The 18,426-nt window shown below is 44.4% G+C and overlaps 1 protein-coding gene across 1 annotated transcript in view; it reads left to right on the top strand.

The window, feature by feature from the left end:
• Positions 1-6,981: 6,981 nt before the first annotated feature.
• Nuggc (nuclear GTPase, germinal center associated) overlaps positions 6,982-18,426 on the top strand; it is a 37,028-nt gene continuing 25,583 nt past the window's right edge. Inside the window, exons 1-6 of the mRNA XM_076852271.1 lie at positions 6,982-7,058; positions 9,761-9,865; positions 10,413-10,521; positions 11,819-12,041; positions 12,402-12,632; positions 13,862-14,071. Coding sequence (XP_076708386.1) covers positions 9,787-9,865; positions 10,413-10,521; positions 11,819-12,041; positions 12,402-12,632; positions 13,862-14,071 — 852 coding nt within the window. The 5' untranslated portion in view covers positions 6,982-7,058; positions 9,761-9,786. The remainder of the gene's footprint in view (positions 7,059-9,760; positions 9,866-10,412; positions 10,522-11,818; positions 12,042-12,401; positions 12,633-13,861; positions 14,072-18,426) is intronic.

Genomic DNA, 18,426 nt, shown 5'->3' on the forward strand with positions numbered 1-18,426 from the left:
AGGACTCGACTGAGAGGTTTTGGATATTTTCTTACATGCTTCTGGGTGGCAACAGGCCGGATTACCAGGAGGGCACTCTGTGCCTACAAGCAGGGGCAACACCTAGGACAGACTGCTCGCCCACTGTGCAGTGGAGCCCTTCAGATTTTGGAATACATTCCTTAAACTTTACAACCTGGGTCACTCTGCTATGGTCCTCACCTCTAGGTTGGAGACAAGGGAAGTGGCCAGCTTCCTCTCTCCATTTCCTTCCTATCACATTCTTTAACGTCCTTATACGAGCTTTCCTAGGCACTGATTAGTGTTTACCCAACAGTTGCCCACACCAACCATACTTAAATCCAAACCTGAAACTTAAAAATAAAGAAAATAAGTCGTTAATTTTATCAATGTTCCATCATTTTGTGACCAATCTCCTGTTCTCTATTTCATTCTTTAGCCTACCTCCTTGTTGGAGGGAGGTGAAACTTAACCAAAGACCCACCGAGGAACATGGTATAGCCTCCTCTAAGTGACCCACCAGTGGAGACAAGAAGGGGAGTCAGTTTACCAGTGAAAGTGGCATTTGCCCCGACCAAACTAAATAGACCCGCCCCCGTGAATACTAGGACTGATTTCTAGTTTCGCTGCCTTTACAACATAGAAATAATACTTGTACGTATGTTTAAATGCCCACAGAGCATTGTTACGTTCATTTTCACAAGAAATTCCTGATAGGGCTGTTTTCACCATTCCTATTCCACAGGTGGAGAAACTGGGATTCAGAAAAATCAGGCAGTTTGTTCAGTGTTATATTGAAATACGAAATCTAAATATCCTGACTCAAAATCCTGGGCAGTGTCCAGTGTATCATTCAGACTGAGCTTGTGGGTTGCTCACCTTGCCCCTGCTGCTCTGCTGTACCACCAGGACCACTAACACCCAACTAATATTTGTTGAAAGAATGAAAAAATGAATAAAATAAATATAACCACCACCATTATTGATCTTACTACCTAAGATATAGTTAAAAGATGACCTTTGTTCAACAAACACTTATCCAGTACTTACTGTGTACCGAGAACTTACATATTTGTTAAAAGGAGGGAATAAGCCAGTGTTAAAAACCAAAATGCCCCCCAAAGAGACTTTGCTAATTTAAGCATTTAAAATTTTTCCTATTAATGCCACTTTGAGGAGAGTAATAGAAATGAAAAGAAAAAGAGATTAATGTTGGGAAGGGCAGATCATGGGAGCAAAGTAGGGTAAGAGGAGATTCTAACCAAAGGAAAACTAGGGTAAAAGAACAGGATGCTTATAATTTGCAATAAACACATTCAGTTCTGCATCAAACAGAACAAATGCAATAGAAGTATACTGCCCTGACATTTCTCTCTCTCTCTCTCTCTCTCTCTCTCTCTCTCTCTCTCTCTCTCTCTCTCTTCTGCCTTGTTTTACTCTGAGGATACCTTAGAATTTACAGGCAGCAGTTTGAGTCCCTATATATAATTATTTTCAAGTTTCCATGTTTCCTCCTCCTCAACAGCCTTTGTCTCCAAGAGATGCCTTTGTCATGCATTTGAGAGAACCCTCATTCATGGGCACTATTCCTTCTGTTCCCCTGTGCCCAAACTTCAGAAGTTTTAAGTAGTACCTACTACAGACTATGTAGTGTAATGAAAAGAACTTTGCCCTTGCCTTCAGGAACCTCACATCTGAGTCCTCATTGCCATTACCTTAATACATGCCCTGGGCCCAAATCCTTCCCCTCCCTGGGCCTTATTGTCCGTATCCCTAAAATACAGACGTCTGGCTCTAACCTTTATTCAATCCCAGTGTTTACAGCTGTTCTAGCATAGGGATGACTTGCACTTGTATCACCTCTGTTACTTTCCTGTTTGGAAAAAGATGGTAAGCAAACAAATAGAAGAAAGTGAGATGAGAGAAGCAAGAGTAACTGCCCAAAGTCACAATTACCTAACAGGAAGCCAGTTCTGAACAACCTCCCCATATCTAGCTAAACCTGCAGGGTCATAAAAGACGCTATTTTTGGGTTCAGTGCACATGAATGTAAATAAGTACTAAAAGCAAAACTTAAGTGCTAACCAAATAGTTGAAATACACGTAGAATAAACTACACGTGCAGAACCTTGCCTGCCTGAGCAATAAGTCTGGACTATTTTCTATTGCTTCTCAACACAAACCAAATTTTCATGATATGCACTACCTTCGCTACATCCCTCTGCAGGGAAGTGAACTCCAGCATTAGCTTAGGAGGGTTGATGCACCTGCAGGTCATTTTCTCTTTAATACAACAAACTTACCATTACAGTCTTCTCAGTTGTGCTACCTAGAAGACCCTAATCATTGGTACATTATTGGTTTCCATGACAAATGATATTTTAAAATGAGAATTTTCATTCTTTTAGCACCTATTTAAATCTAAAAACACTACAGTTCTTTTCATTGGTGGCAAAACCAGAAATAGAACATACCACATCTGGTTTCCAGTTTAATACTGTTCCCACCACATTGTTTTCAACCCAGTGACTCCATTCTGAGTAATGTACCAAACTACCACCTCTATTTGTTTACTGGTTATTTTCCTTTTTAAATGTCTGGTGTTTATTTTTTTCTACCTCCTTTCCCTTTTTGGAAATGATAGCCTTTCGATTTTCCAATGTCATGGTTTGTCAGATGACCTCTTCCTGCCAGTCTTCAAACACTGGCAGAAGGAATTTGAAGCCCAATTCTCTACAACCACATCTCAGATAATTTCCACTTTCTCAGATTTCAGTTAGGGGTTACATGGACTGGTACTGTGGGAGATGCTTTGGTTTGGTTGGTGCTTATGATTTGTTGTCTCCACTAGATGCAGCTAAACCTAATCCCACTCCAGATAGCTACAAGCTATGCTGATGACCTTTGCTTCCCTTTGTATTCTGTTGACTTAGTAACTGAAGTCAGAGAATTAAAGTTCTTGCATCCCTGAAAGGAGCCAAACCAGTACCTACATCCCAGAATTCAGTGAGCACATCTGATTCTCCTCTCTACTCTTCGTGCTTTTTATGTACTTTGATCTGCATTGCTTTCAGATTGAAGGGTTTTAGTCTCAAGATCACATTTTATTCAATTCTCCAGATTCTGCATTCACACTTGAAATATTTATTTAACCCAGTGGTGGTCTGGTGGTAATGCTTATCACTTCGGTTGATTAGTTCATTTGGGCTTCATCTGGCCCCAATGTCTCTTCCTGAAATATAAGTTCCAGGAGAGAAGTTTTCCTGGAGATCTACAGAGTTTTGTCCACTAATAAGACCATATATTTTATTTTATCATCAGTGTCCACCATGATGATATAATGCCTCATATTTTATGTGACAGTGGCTTTGAGCTGATGTCTTCAGGAAACAACAGATCTCTTTATCAATTCCTAGTTCTGTGGCTGAAGTTATGGGCAGGCATGACTGCATGCTTGCCCATCTAACAGTTCTTTCATCATTTTTATCTCCTCACTCATCTAGGCTTTGATATAGTTCAGCATTTCTGAGTGTTTCAAACAAGAAATTGCCGTGTCTCTTATGAAATTTAGTGATCTTGCAGAGTACTTCCATTACCAGCTTCTCTGGGGAACACTTCAAAAACTCAGAATCTTGAGAGTCAACGAAGCTCTAAGATTCATCTAGTCCGATCCCACTACCAGATGGTCATAGGGTTCCTGTTCAGACTCCTTTAGTGTCAGGAAATGCATTACTTCCTAAGGGATCTCATTCCATTTTGGACAACTTCGATTATAGTAATTCTGCCTTATCCTTGGAGAATTCATTCCAAGACTGCCACTGGAAACCTAAAACCACAGAGAGCACTGAATTCTACATTTACTGTTTTTTTTCCCCCTACAAATACATATTTATGATGAAGTTTAATTTATAAATTAGAGACAGAGTTTTGCAACAATAACATAATAAAAATAGCACTGTCATCAAAGTTATGTGAATGTGGTCTCTGTTTCTCAAAATACCATATTTTATTTTTACTTTTTCGCCAAAGGAAGCACTTTGTGGCTTTTTCTGGTCATATCCAAATTGCCAATATCACTACTCTCACAATTTGGGGTCATTACTAAGTAAAACAAAGATTACTCGAACACAAGCATTGAGATACTACAATGGTTGATCTGATAACCAAGAAGGCTGCTAAGTGACTAGTGGGCAGGTGTCATATACAGTATGGGTATGCTGGACAAAGGGACAATTCATGTCCTGGGCAGAATGGAGCTGGACATGTGAGATTTCATTATGCAACTCAAATGTTGTGTAATTTAAAACTTGTGCATTGCTTATTTCTGGAATTTTCCATTTAATATTTGTGGGGCCATAATTAACTGTGGGTAACTGAGATCTTGGAAAACAAAACCACAGAGAAGAGGGAAATTCTGAACTCAAGAATGTTAGGCCAGGAGCTGGGGATGTGGCTCAAGCGGTAGCGCGCTCGCCTGGCATGCGTGCGGCCCGGGTTCGATCCTCAGCACCACATACAAAAAAACAAAGATGTTGTGTTCGCCGAAAACTAAAAAAATAAATATTAAAATTCTCTCTCTCTCTCCCTCTCTCACTCTCTCTTTAAAAAAAAAAAAGTTAGGCCAAAATGCTTTGTTACTTTCCACCTAGTGGGTCTAGTTCTACCCTTTTGGAACCATAAAATTGATGCTTCACCTCACTTACCTGCCACTCTGGGTCATGCATTTGAAACCACTGTGAAGTCCCCTCCCATCTTCTGCCTCTGCCTACGTCTTCCCTTCCTCAGATCAAGCATTCCCAGTTCTTGAATGGTCTTCACCATTAATGCTGCTCCATTTGCTTACCTGCTGCTTTATACTCTTTAAGGCAGAACTCTAATCGCGTCAAAAACGTTTGGCTTTTAAACATCCTTTGGTGTGGAATCTGATCCATTAGTTTTTCATTCATTCAGCCATTCAGCTTTTACTGACAGTCATTGCACTTCTTGAAAGAAATGCAGTATTTTAAAAAAATGCAGTATTTAAAAAAGTGCAGTCCTCTGAATTCAAATAGCTGGTGGCTCAATGAAGAGAAGAAATATAGAAAGCATGGTCAACATTATAACAGTGGTGTCTGTGAGGCAGTGGGGACTTAGAAGGGGAAAGTCGAGAATCCAGGCACCATGTCACAGAGGAAATGCCAAAACAGGATCTTGAAGAATAGAAATTCACTGAGAAGAAGGGGCAAGGGCACCTGACAGGTGCTAAGAGGTTTGGGAGTTCGGTGGAATGCCCTGCACTGGAGAACTACCAGGGGTGTGGGGTGGCCTGAGGGTGGACTACAGGAGAGAATGGAGAGGTAAAGAGCTCTACCCGCTCAGGACTTTGCACATAGTAGGGGTTTGGACCACATTCCATCAACACACACTAAGTGCTACTTAGCCAGTTCTAATCAGCAAGCCAAACTAAGAATAAGAGACTGTTTCAACTGATGGGTTGTGATTTAAATTTGGGGTTAAAGTGCAAATGAGACAGTCTCCCTACAGCCTGTGGGACGAGTGTAAGTTGTCATGTCTGGAGGAATTTTGCATAGTTTAGAAGGGCTAGTGATTCTGGTTTTAAAATACATGCCTGAGTGCTCCCAACAGAAACAGCAGATATGGAAAGTACTCTGGGTGCTTCCTGCTTGTGTTCTCCTCTCTGGATGGGGACCAAGAAGTTTCAGCATAGTGTATTCCCACCCACTTGCTGCTGTGCCCTCTGTTCTGAGCCTCTAGGGGTCCATGGCTCTCCCTCTATGCTAGTTCCCTGTCTGCCATTGGGCTGGGTGCTTCCTCTGGAGATGCCTCCTTCTCTCTCCCCTGCAGACACTCCATGCCTTTGTGCTGCATGTAGCCTCCAAGTGGGGCTGACCTCTGGTGGAGGTGGGATGGGGCGGTGAAGAATGAAAGGAAAGTGACCATGACACTCGGAGCAACCAAGAGATCTTTATTGCGGCGGAGTCTGATTAACAGGGAAGGAAAAGAAAAAGAGAGAGAGAAAGAGAGAAAGAGAGACCAGGGAAAGAGAGAAGAAAAAGAGAGAGAGAGAGAGAGAGAAGAGAGGAGAGAGAGAGAGGGGTGAGAGGAGATTTTTTATAGCCAAAATCTAATGAGATCTCTGGGTCTTCAAGCTGCCTTGTTGGCGTATAGTGATTGGATCATACAATAGTTGCTAAGGGTCTCATCTTCTGCCCTCAGTGAGACCAGGCAGGGGATAGATGTGGGTTTCCTTTGCACCAGATGGGGATCAAGTGTTCAGCCTTGAGTGGGGTTGAATGTTCAGACTTGAGGCAAACAAGTGATAAGGAACCAGACGGATGAGGGTGAGGGCCAAGAGTTCCGCCCACCCTGCAGCTAACATTTGTTCAGCCTGCTCTGCAACTAACAAAGAAGGTTCATAGAATCTAGTTACTGCAACTCTCTCCTCCCCACTCAGTAACCTCCAGAGAAACTCCATAGGAGTGTCCACTGTTCAGCCACCTCCCTCCCAGGTTCTTGCTGAGGCTCTCTGGGACTGAACAGCCCTGGCCCAAGGGGTCAGGGCACACCTGACTGGAGCCCCAGGGCACAAAGCCGGGGAACTTCACCTGCACATTTCCAGCCTCCAGAGGTTCATTCTTGATTCAGAGTGGGCTGTCTTAAAGATCACAGCTTAAACTTCCAAAGACACAAGTTTGAAGGAAAACTAACGATCCCATATCAACCTTTGTCATTTAAGACAAAAGTCATTGGCACTAGATGTAATGAGGTATTCAAAGATAGAATGGACGCTGCTTTTTCGGAGCTTGGGATCCAGTGAGGAAAACAAAGCATAGACAGATGTATATATTCTTAGTTTCTGCTTTTTGTGTTTTTAATGTCTGCTGCTTTTCCCCTTGTACTTTGTGCATCCTTTTAGATCGGTTCTTCCAAGTGACAAAAGCAGGATTTCACATAATAAGAGATGGCAGAAACAGAGCCCAGGCCACACCCAGGTCATACACCTGCAGTGGTGTCCCCGGATGAAGCCCCAGGAACAGACTGCTGTTGTCTGGTTAAAGGTAATGGATGAGACTGCATCTAATCGTCTCTAATTGCTCTTCAGTCAGATGCTGCTTTCTCATGTCAAGTTTTAATAGTGAATGAATGCCCATTATTTCAACAATAACTAAAATAGCCTATTCATGATGAAGTGAACTGTTTGGCTGGCAATTCAGTTGTGGGGTTTTCTACCTTTTTTACAAAAAAGGTTACAGAACCTTCTTTTAGGACCCCCTGAAGATAGCCTCTCTTGCAGCAGAAAAGGTAGGGCCCTTGGAATGATGTTGGTAGCTTTCCTTAGAAGCAGAGATGTAGCCTATAAGGTCACTTTGGAGGGTGAATCTGTCACCTTTCTCATGCAGAGGACTGATGAAGGGCCCCTAGGAAGAGCTTTTCCTAGAAGATGGCAGGGAAGTAACCTCCATGTGCAGAAAATGGGGATTATAGTCCTTTGTGTTTTGAGATGTATGGAGAAATGCTTTTTCCTTCCCATGGAAAGAATTAGCTTAGGGGAAAGGAAAGCAAAGCCTCTGGGTCAGCAGGGTAGTGGCCAGCACCTGAAGCATGGCTGAGCCTGAAACAGAACGAACTCGGGGATCCGCTTCGTTGAGCTTAGTATTGAGGACTGGGATCATTTTGCTTGGAAGATCCTGAAGGCCTCTGGCAATGGTTTGGAGCAACAATAAATCTGCATCTCGCGTTGGACTGTTGGGGATCACTTTTCAAATGTGACACCTTGTGGCAGACAGAAGCAACAGCTGCAGTAGGATTTTTTGGTTTTTTTTTGTTTGTTTGTTTGTTTTCCTGGTCCTGTCTCCCTCCCCTTCTACTATCTTTCCTAGGATAACTCTATATAGAATGCTGGAAAACACAAATGCATGACTGAGCAATTAAAGGGAATAATAAGAGCTGTGATCTAAGTTCGGGCCAATACATTTCAAGTTATAATTCAATATGGAAATACTATCCATGCAAATACTATGAGTCCAAGATGCAATACTTTCTCCTTCCTAGGCAGTTTTTCACTTTGGAAATTAAAAAAAAAAAAAAGAAAGGAAGAAAAAAAAAGAGTTTTAAACTATGCTATTTTATCTACTTCTTAACCTTGCTTTTGTTGATAAATAAGCTTCCAGTCTGTTATCAGATTAATTGCCAGTCACTACAGAGTTGAAATAAGAGCCCTGAATATATGGGCTTATCACTTGTCACATGTGGATGAGAGACTAAGAAACATTGCTTACACAAAAGAGTCCCCAAGTTACAAATTGGATATCATTTTACATTCTTTCCCACACAGGTGGAGGAGACTTTCTGGCACTGAGCTGTTCAGCCTGCACCTGGCCCAGGTGCCTGAACAGCATGCTCTTTTCTTCTCTGCCTCTTCCTCTCCAGCCTCCAAGCCAGCAACCACTTGATATTTAGTTCTAATGCAGTCCTTAACCTGAGCCAGGGCGAATTCTTCCAGTTAAGCTTAGTCTTGAAGTGAGATGTCTGAGGTACAAGGTCTAAACTACAAGCTCTTTCAACAGTCCCTTCCTGAGCAGGAGATGGCAGAGGGACAGTATTTGGTATGTGGCTCTGTGCTAGAATACTTTGTGGGGTGTGAGCAGAATGGGTGCTGGAATTTGCAAGGTTGAACAGTGGAAGCTGCCTAAGCTGTCCAGGAGACCTACATCTGGAACCTAGGACAGAGGCTGGGCCTTCTGATGTGGCTGCCAATCCTGGGTCCCCAGTGGAATTCTTTAGGGAAAATGGCCTTTGTAGGTGACATTCAGTTTTGGAGCCTCAGCCCTCTTTATATAAAGTCTTCCAGTTCTTCCCATAGCTTTTTTCTAAGGCACAAGCCATCCCCAGGAGCACTGGGCTAAGATAATTACAAACAACTCTATCCCCTTTCTAACCAGGTGAGCACCACCACCGAGGTGTTTTTTAACCCTCCCCGCCACACTCACACATACACACAACTTTTTGATTAAACTTTCTTTTGGGTTATGGGCCCTACCAACCTCGCACCTGTAACCAAGGGGAAAACCTTGAGTGAGCGAGTCTGCAGAACAACAAAAATTTTACAAAGCTTTGCCTCTTGTGATGTCTGTTCTTGACTGTGGAAGGAGGCAGCTGCTAACGTCTCCAGGTGAAGAAGGGGAAAATGTTCCCTCTCAAAGGCACCCATGTTGGAGAGTACCATCCAAAGCTCCTCTAACGCATTTTTATCAGTTCTCTCATTTTACAGATTAAGAAGCTGCTGCTCAGGGGATTATTTATCCTGGGTACATGGCCCATGATCCCGCCCCCACCCCCATTCTGCTTCTGATCAGTTTCTTTCTTAGTCTGAAAAGGCTTCACCCACACTTAGCCCTGCCTTGGGATTTTCTCTCCACAGTGGGTTGATTTCCTAAAACTTGATATTTGGTAAAGAATGTCTAGCCACTTTGGTTTCTGAAAACCTCCAAATTGATGTCTTTCATGCGGGGAGATAATGTTGGATGCTACATTTTGGAATCAAATAAAAATAATAATAATAGTAATAATAATAAAACCCTGGGACAGAAGTAGGAACCAAATGGGATGAGCCACAGTGTCCTGTTCCGAATGAGCTTATGGGCAGACGGAGCTGCTGGTAGAGGTCCTCTCTTAGCCCTCAGAGCCTGTGCCGTGAGTGAGGTGAGGCAAGGATGCCGCGCCCCATACCTGTAACTGCGTAACCTCTGCTCCCCTCTAGCTGAAGACGATGTATTTAAAGAGCCAATGAAGAAAAGACGCCGGGCGGGCCCAGGCCAGCGATTCCGAGCCCTTCAGTCAGCCGAACAGTGCGCTCTTAAGGAATGTGAGTTTATAAAACTGCGCTGTAGCTTGTTTTAACCCGGCTCTGTCCTTCCTAACTGTGTTCAAATGCTCAGAGGAGAAGGATGAAAGGTCTTCAAATGAAGATGTGTCATCTGAAAGCTTGTCTCCAGATTGCTCTGGAAGAGGGGGTGATAGTATAAAAATAACCTCTTTCTGATTAGAACAAAGGCCGTGAAAATGGTGAATTTGGTGCTTTAGTGGGGGTTTGGATGGTGTTCTTACATTTTGGTCTCTTTATGACCACAGGAGAAAAGAGTCTAGGAGGTGCTAAAGCCCGTGGCAAAGCCTGAGATGGCTTCTGATCAGGAGTTGCAGAGAGGCTGGGCCCTCTGGAGTTGTCGGAATTGGTGCTGCCATCTCCATCAAGTGATAATCTCCCAGGGTCGCTCTCTTGCTCTCTAGTTTAAATGGCTTTTCATTTCATTTCTTTCCCCTTCTCTGCAATATTCAGCAGACTGCTCCTTTGGAGACCTAATACTCGATCCCTGCCAGGCACATCCCAGGTAATTCATTTCTATTGATTCCAGATGAGAAATTGGAGTCACGGACCAGAAGGGTTTTGAGCAACACTTACCAGAAACTTCTGCAGTGTGTCTTCTTGGATGACAGCATTCCTAACGGAGTCAAGTATCTCATGTGAGTCGAAACCCATACCCTTGACTCAGGCGCTGATGCCTTTCCCTAGGAGGCTCGGGTGCTTTCTCCCCCTCAACAGAAATAAGTTTTCAGGTAGAAACTAAGCAGAGAAGCCTGGGAGTTTCTGAAGCTGGGGGCCATTATCATTACCACTGATAGTTGCCATTCAGTGTGTTGTCCCTGTTGTCAGTGATTTGCTAAGTATCTTACATATGTTAAAGCTCACACCCCATAAAGAGGAGAGCTATTTTGATCTTCCCATTTTACTGAAATTGAGGCTCAGAGAGGTTGATGCACTGAGTAAACTGAGTAAACTCAAACTGTAGGTAAGAAAAAGGGCCTGAACCCGACCCAGGCTATGTGACTCTGAGCCTGTGCCCCACGCTATACTCGACATGAGGCACTTGAGAGGTGCCTAAGCCACAATCTCTCCTGCTCAGTTGTTGCAGAGAACAGATGAGGCAAGACACCAAAAAAGGAACAGGCATCAGGTTTATTTGGCTATAGCCAGGTTCAGAGGGTAAAGCTTTTGCTGTCATCAGTCAATCCCCCGAACCCTGAGTTCAGGTAGTTTCAGAACTTTATACCCAGCATGTAAGGGGAGGGGCTCAGAAGTTCACCGTCTGCAGAAGATCACATAAAAGCAGCCTTTTCTTTCACTGTTCTGGGCAAGTTGACCCTTCAAGAACAACCCCTGAGAAGGGGAGAGCTTCTTCTCCCCTTTCTTCCCTCCCCCTGCCAGCTGTTACCATGGAGCCCAGTTGGTAACTTCTCTTATCTTAGAAATGTAAACATCTCTGTGAGGCTCCAGCTCAAGACCAGAGGCCTTATTAAAGGATCTGTCTTTTTTAAATTTAATTTTATTTTTTTATCACACTTTGCATTTGCAAACACACTTCTACAAACTGGAGAAGCTTAGTTAAGATTTTCTGTGGAGAAGGGGGTGCCACTACACAGTAAGACTCTGGGTTGCTCCTAATACTGCTTTGCCTCTTCATAAGTTTTATTAGGGACAAGAATGTGTAATTTCTATTGAACACAAACAAGGTGCCTCACATCTGTATAGAATTATATTTACCAAGTATTTTTGCATAGTTTCATGCCCCCACCCCCACCCATTCGCTAACTCTGTGTAGCGAATGGCGAATAACATTTCCCTTTGACCAAGGAGAGAGTAGAGATTTTGAGGATGCAGTGACTTGCCCAGGATTAGAACTCAGTTCCTTGCATTCTGTTCTGATGGTCTCCCCACTACACCTGGATGATCATAAAAATGTGCATTTTATAATTAATACAGAAACAGGCTTCTTGCCTTGATTGAAAAGCCGTCATTGGATCCAATCTACATTGGCTTATTTGGAAGCACTGGGGCTGGGAAGAGCTCCCTGATCAATGCCATCATCCAGCAGGCAATGTTTCTGCCAGTGTCTGGAGAAAGCATTTGCACTTCTTGTATCGTCCAAGTGCGCTCGGGCTGCGGTGAGCAGTATGAGGCCAAAATCCACCTTCTCTCTGACCAGGCAAGTGTGTCCCTCGTCCTCTTCCCTCCCATCCTTCCTCCCCCCTCTCTGCCTTCCTTCCCTCTTCCTCCTCTCTGTTCCTTCTTTCTCCCTTCTCACTGTCTCACATCCCTTGCATACACAGCTCAGGCTTTTGTTGAGTGGAAAGACCGTATTGTGGAATGAGAAAGCTCGGTGGAGTGAGATGGGTACTGGCCGGGTCCTGTAAACTCTCTGTGGCACTTGGGACCAGCCATTTCCCCTTGGGGCCCTGTTTCCTCATCCACACAGCCAGGGGGCATGGTAGCTGATCTGAGAAGTCCTGATGATGCAGCCCGGGCCCTGTGTCACCAAGGGTGTGTCCCTGCTCTGCCTTGGCAGGAGTGGAAAGAGGAGCTGAAGAACTTGACTAAACTCCTGCACAGTGCAGAGGAGCCAGGCGGGGAAGAGGTGGACCCCTGGGATGAGGACAGAGCAGTGGAGGAGGCCATCTGGAAGCTAAGGATGGTCTATGGAACTGGGGCAGAAAGAAAGAACTATGAGGAGCTACTGAGGGCAAAGCCCAAAGGGAAGATTCCCACCTCCAGAGTCATCACTCTCAAGGCAGAAGAGGTAGGTAGCTTCAGGATTTGCTTTCTTCATTTTATCACGGGTCTTAAATATAACAGTGAGCCCATTTAGAGGACTTACCCGAGGTACAGTGTTTTTATGAGAAATAAATTGATGCCTGATTCAGAGTTATTCATGACCCAAGTTTTCTTTCATTCTGGCTGTTGAATAGAAATTTTTAGCATCTGAATGGAGGAGGTTGTATGCAGAGAAAATACCGTTTATAGTTAGTTAAGGATTAACTAAGGATACTATTTAGCTGCAAATGATAAAAATAAAGATATAGGATAGCTTAAACTTATAGGGGTTTATTCATCTTCTCATGTAAGCAGTCTGGGGGCAGCAGGGTCCTGGGTTGATGGAGAGGCTCAGCAGTGTCAGGTCAGCTTCTTGCAGAGTTCTTGGACTTTGTCACACTCACTGCCTTGTGGTTCCGAGGTCGCTACTGAAGTCCGTGCTAGACTTCACAGCTAGCCTCGTGGAAAGAAGTTGGAAAAGCTGGCACCTACCATATCTCCCCTTTCATTGGGAAATAAAATCTTCCCCAGAAACACCCTCAACAAATTTGTGTGTTGATTTCATTATGTAGAAGGGAGCCACGTGGTCTTTCCTAACTGAAGGGAGACCGACAAGAGGCAAGAAGCAGGCTTGTCCTGATTGGCTTAGACCCATTATCCTCCACTGCCTCCCCAGCAGACAGACGAAAACTCAGGGTGGTGCTATGGGAACTTTTTAAAATTTAATTTCCATATTAAAACAAAATATTGGTGGGAGCAACACTTAGTTTATTCAAGTTGTGCATTTAAAAACCTAGTTTTTCTTGTTAAAATTCATCCTTAAAGTATTGTTATTCTATTTAGAAACCTGGTGATTTTTGCACAAAATAAGAATAGTTGCTTATGTACATCCTAACATCTTATGTTCAATTATCCCCTGATTAACAAAGCAAATCCTTAAATATTTAATGCTACTTAGATATTTACAAATTTAAATTTCCTTAGATTTTTTTTGTATTATAATTAAAGTGTAATGTGTATGAGTCTGTCAGAATATTTTAAGCAGTTGATGGGCACATTGGAAGTCAAATGAATGAAACCTTTCAAAGCCCTTGCAGAGCAGACGACGGGCCTCCTGACATCCATTGGCCAGGCCTTCAACAGACCTGTGTCCAGTTGACCCAGGAGAAAAGAGCTGGGCGCACGCTGGTGTGTGACTGTGACCTTCCTTCTCAGGCAGGAGAACTGTCCGTCAAGCTGGACCCCTACATCCGGACTCAGAGGAGAGACGGGGACGAAGAATCAGCTGAAACCGGAATCTGGCCCTTGATCAAACACGTGGAAGTGACTCTCCCCAAATCCTCGCTGATTCCAGAAGGGGTGGTGCTGGTGGACATTCCAGGCACAGGTGACTTCAACAGCAAGAGGGATGAGATGTGGAAAAAGGTGATTCTCTTTCACTGAGCTTCTTTCCTCTTCCCTCACCTCCTCCATCCTTTCTAAGCCAAAAAAAAAAAAAAAAAAAAAAAAAAAAAAAAAAATTCTACTTCCAACTTAGAGGATTTTATGAGTTCACTGAGATTAAATTCTACTTTATATGGTCTGTGGACAGTCAGCTATAGAGAGACCTCAGAGTAAGCAGAGTAATCCAAGACAGAGTCGGGTAGGGAGAGAGGGCAGCGGGTGCAAGGCCCAACAGCTGCTCATGGAAGACCTAGAGGCTGCGGCCACGTTGATGAGGGACAGAAACCAGCTAAAGCAATACCAGATCAAGAGGGGTCATGGAAAGGACATCCGAGGACCTCAGGAGATCCGGTCGGGCCGCAGGAACACCCATCAGGGTTGAAGTAGCTGTTCTCTGTCATTCTCTGCCTGGCCTCCTCTGGCTGCCTCCCTTCCCACGGCTCTTCACAAAGACCTGCTTCTCTCTTAGTTTTCTTAGCCATTAGGATCCACATTGTCAAAAATGACCACCCTACCCCTGTCTCTAAATGCCCTTGAAGTTCATGGGCTTAGCACTGTCTTTATGTCTTTTTGCTCAAATTTCTTAGAGGAAAAATCTGATAGGTTACTGCCCAGCTAATGGATTAATTCTCTCCAGATTAGGTGTCCATCCCTAGTGCAGCCAGTTGTGGTGGAAGGCAGTGGTCTGGATGGAGGTCCATTCCTTCCACCAAAGGCTTGGGTCGGAGCTGGGTTCCCAGCAATGGAATGCTCAGTCACCTCCAGATGTGAGAACCAACAGAGAGTCAGCCTTAGGGGCAATTAGCAACTCACACCTAGTGACCAGAGGTTGAGGTGTTCTGCGGTATCTCATTGTTCATTCATTATCACACACATGCAATACACTAAGCCAGAGGAGGCAAAGGTCATAGCTAATAATGACAGCAGACATTTACTGAGCATTTATTCTGTGCCAGGCACTGTTCTAAGTGAAGTAAATTGCACCCATAACAGAACAGAGATTTTAGCCCTGGGGGGCTTCTGCTCTTAACTCTTACTCTGTTCTACAGTTCTCTCTGTGAATGAGAACTCAGAGAATGACCTATTACATTAAGAATCGCATACGCTCATCCCTCAGTGTCCATGGGGGCTGGTTCCAGGATGCCCTGTGGACACCAGACTCCTCAGATGCTCCAAGTTCCTCATATGAGATGGTGTAATACTTTCACATAATCTACGCATATCTGTCCATATACTTTAAATCATCTCCAGATGACTTACAGTACTATACAATGTTAATACAAATAGTAGTTGTATTGTTTTAGGGAATAATGACAAGAATGACATTCAGTAAAGATGCATATTTTTTTTTTTTGGTACTAGGGATTAAAACTAGGAGTGATCTACCCATGAGCTACATCCCCAGCTCTTTTTGTGTGTGTGTGTGGGGGGGGGGGGGGAGACTAGGCCTCCTTAAGTTGTTTAGGCTGGCCTCAAACTGTCTGGCCTCAAATCCTCCTACCTCTGCCTCCACATCTGTTGTGCACCACCATACCTGCCACAGTTTTTTAGAATATTTTCCCTCCATAGGTATTTGAGTCCTTGGTTGGGAAACTCATGGACATGCAGGGCTGTCTATATGTGTGTGTGTGTAATGTTTAAAATGTACAGCAGACAGTAGGGCCTGCCCTTCTGGGAGGATGCACCCCTACAGCTACAGACAGTTTCTGTGTTTACTGTCACTCTTTACTCATACTCCTGTATTGCTTGTGTATTTTGCACAAACATGTATGGTATTTACAACTAACACGTTGAAAGTAAACTATAAGGAGATTGAAGGAGAAGCAGAGCCTTCCCACAAGGGCCTTGGAGTCTCTTAGAAGAGGTAAAGCACACAGCACGCAGATGACAAGTGAACTGGAGGCCATGAGGCCCTTTCCCTGGATGGGGTGTGGTCAGATACGCTGGCCACTCATCACAGCCCACAGATCTGGCTGGAGAGGCGCTCTGAGGAGGTTGGCTGGAGAGGGAGATGGTTCCCAGGGTGCTCTGCTTGGCCGGGGCTCCCCTGCATTCCTGCGGTTTCATGATCGCTTCTCGTAAGGAATTTCTGAAGATTTCCCTGTTCAGGGAGAGGAGAGCTCAGGGACACATCTCTCTGGCTACCAGCTTTGCCTTCCCTAAAAACCATCACCAATTCAGACATCCTTGATCTGCCATCTACAAAATGGGTACTTTCAACACGTCACCTAACCCCTCCGAGGCCCATTCATCATGGGGAGATGGAAGTGGGGGTAGCAGGTACCATCGCACCCACTCCTGAGTCCAGTTGGTCTTGTTCTATAGATAAGATTTGTGTGTGTGTGTGTCTCCCATGGCTCTGACTTTATCAATCCTGGCAGTTGAGAGCTTGGTGTAAGCCCCCCAGTTAATGTGCTCTCCTTTTCAAATTCTCCACTTCAAATTCTGTCACAGATCACAGCCTTTTTTTGTTTGTTTGTTTGTTTTCTTGTGAACGTACATTTAGTAAGCACCTGTGGTTTATCAGAACCATAGGGAATGCAAGGGTCAAGAGGGCCTGCTCCCAAGGAGCTCCCAGCTGGTGTCCTTCATCTTCCTCACCCCATTGGATGGTTGCTGCCCTCCATGGACGCTGAGCCCAAAACTCTCTAAATTGACTATAATTTGTGAAGTGGGAGGGGGGCAGTGATTGGTTTTTTTTTCTCTTGTTTAAATGAAAATCCATACACAAATAGGTAAGGGCTGGAATCCATAGTCACAGGGTCCTAAGTAGTCTTTATCTCGCAGGGTCTGTCTTCTTCTCCCTAGTTCAAGGGTTTGTCTAACTCATAAAACCTAAGCTTTGAAAGCAACAATCTGTAGAGCCAAGAGGCTGTGGACCCAGGGTAGGGTGTATTGAGCAGATGGGGTCTCCAAGTCCCCCACTCTGAATTCCACCAGAGAAGTTGTTTTTAAAATAAGTTCATGTGTTGGGATTCTTTCCAACCCACTGACTCTGAGCTGGCTACAGACCCAAGGGAAGGATGCTGGAACTGCTTGGTGTTAAAGGAAGTGGATAAAGGGGACGTCCTACGAGGAGAGGGTGGCAGGTTGTGCCCCAGCCGGAAGTTAGGAAACATGCTCTCCACTTCAAATTCTGCCACTCACTAGCTGTGTGGTCATGGGCAAGATGAATTTGAAACACCCGCTGTAGGTTAATGTATCTCAACTTTGCTTCTTTTAGAGCTAGATAACAGGGTGCTATCTGAGCATGCAGGACATTTAGCCTTTACCCACTGTTACCCCATGTTGTCCCGATTAAAAATGTCTCCAGGGCTGGGGATGTGGCTCACTTGTAGAGTGCTTGTCCAGCATATGCAATGCCCACATTGCCAGATATCCTGTAGGGCACAAAAATCTCCATTAGTTTAAAACCACTGCCATAAAGCAAAATAATGATTTAATTATCAAATCACAAACTTATCATAGCTTTATGTGCAAAGTACTATCTTGTCTTGATCCCTGAGTTGGCTCAACTTTTCATTTATATGGAGATGAGAGAAGCAATACGACAAGAGAAGCATCAGAGGCAACCCACGATGGCTTGTCACATGAGAGTTGCACATTTAATAAAGTAGCATTTATGCTATTATGATGTGATATTACATATTCCTTTCTTTTGCAATTTATAATCCTAAAGTGCCTGGTTTCCTGCTGCCACATGGTGGCCATATGCTAGACATGCAGAGACCATCAAACCTCACACTGAAGCTGCAGGTGACAGACAGGTTTGGGGTAGATGCATAGATGCACTGCATTTTCCTTAGAGGACAATTGAGATGAAGCAAGTGAGTGACAGATTTGGGATGAGAGGACTTATTTCTTGAATTCTGTCACTCAGCCATACCACAGACATCTGCAAAGCTCTGGTAATGGCCAAACACGGTGCTTGGGGTGATGTGGATTCCAAGATGAAGGGTACAGACAGCCCCTTTCCTTCTTGGGGGCAGAGCTGGCCCTGCACAGTAACTGTCTGAGAGGAACTATGGCAGGCAAGTCCAGATGGTGTAGGATGCTGGGGAGAGGCAGCCAGCCCATCTGCCGTGGTCCCGAGTGGCCCTGAAGGATGAATGGAGGCTAAGCAGAGGTTGTGGCCAGTGTGGAGGCCCCTTGAGAGCTAAAGAGCAGGGACCTGCATGCAGCTCTGGCTGGCTGGTGCAGAGGGAGGAGGGAGGTGTGCGTGAGAGACAGGACAGGAGGCAGGGTGTCTGGGGAGTGGACACAGGTGATCCCCAAGGAATCATCCTCCAGAACCAAGCCACCATTCATGCTCTGACCCCTGCTGTGGGCATGTTCCA

Source organism: Callospermophilus lateralis, chromosome 4 (assembly GCF_048772815.1).
Source record: "Callospermophilus lateralis isolate mCalLat2 chromosome 4, mCalLat2.hap1, whole genome shotgun sequence".
NCBI lineage: Eukaryota > Metazoa > Chordata > Mammalia > Rodentia > Sciuridae > Callospermophilus > Callospermophilus lateralis.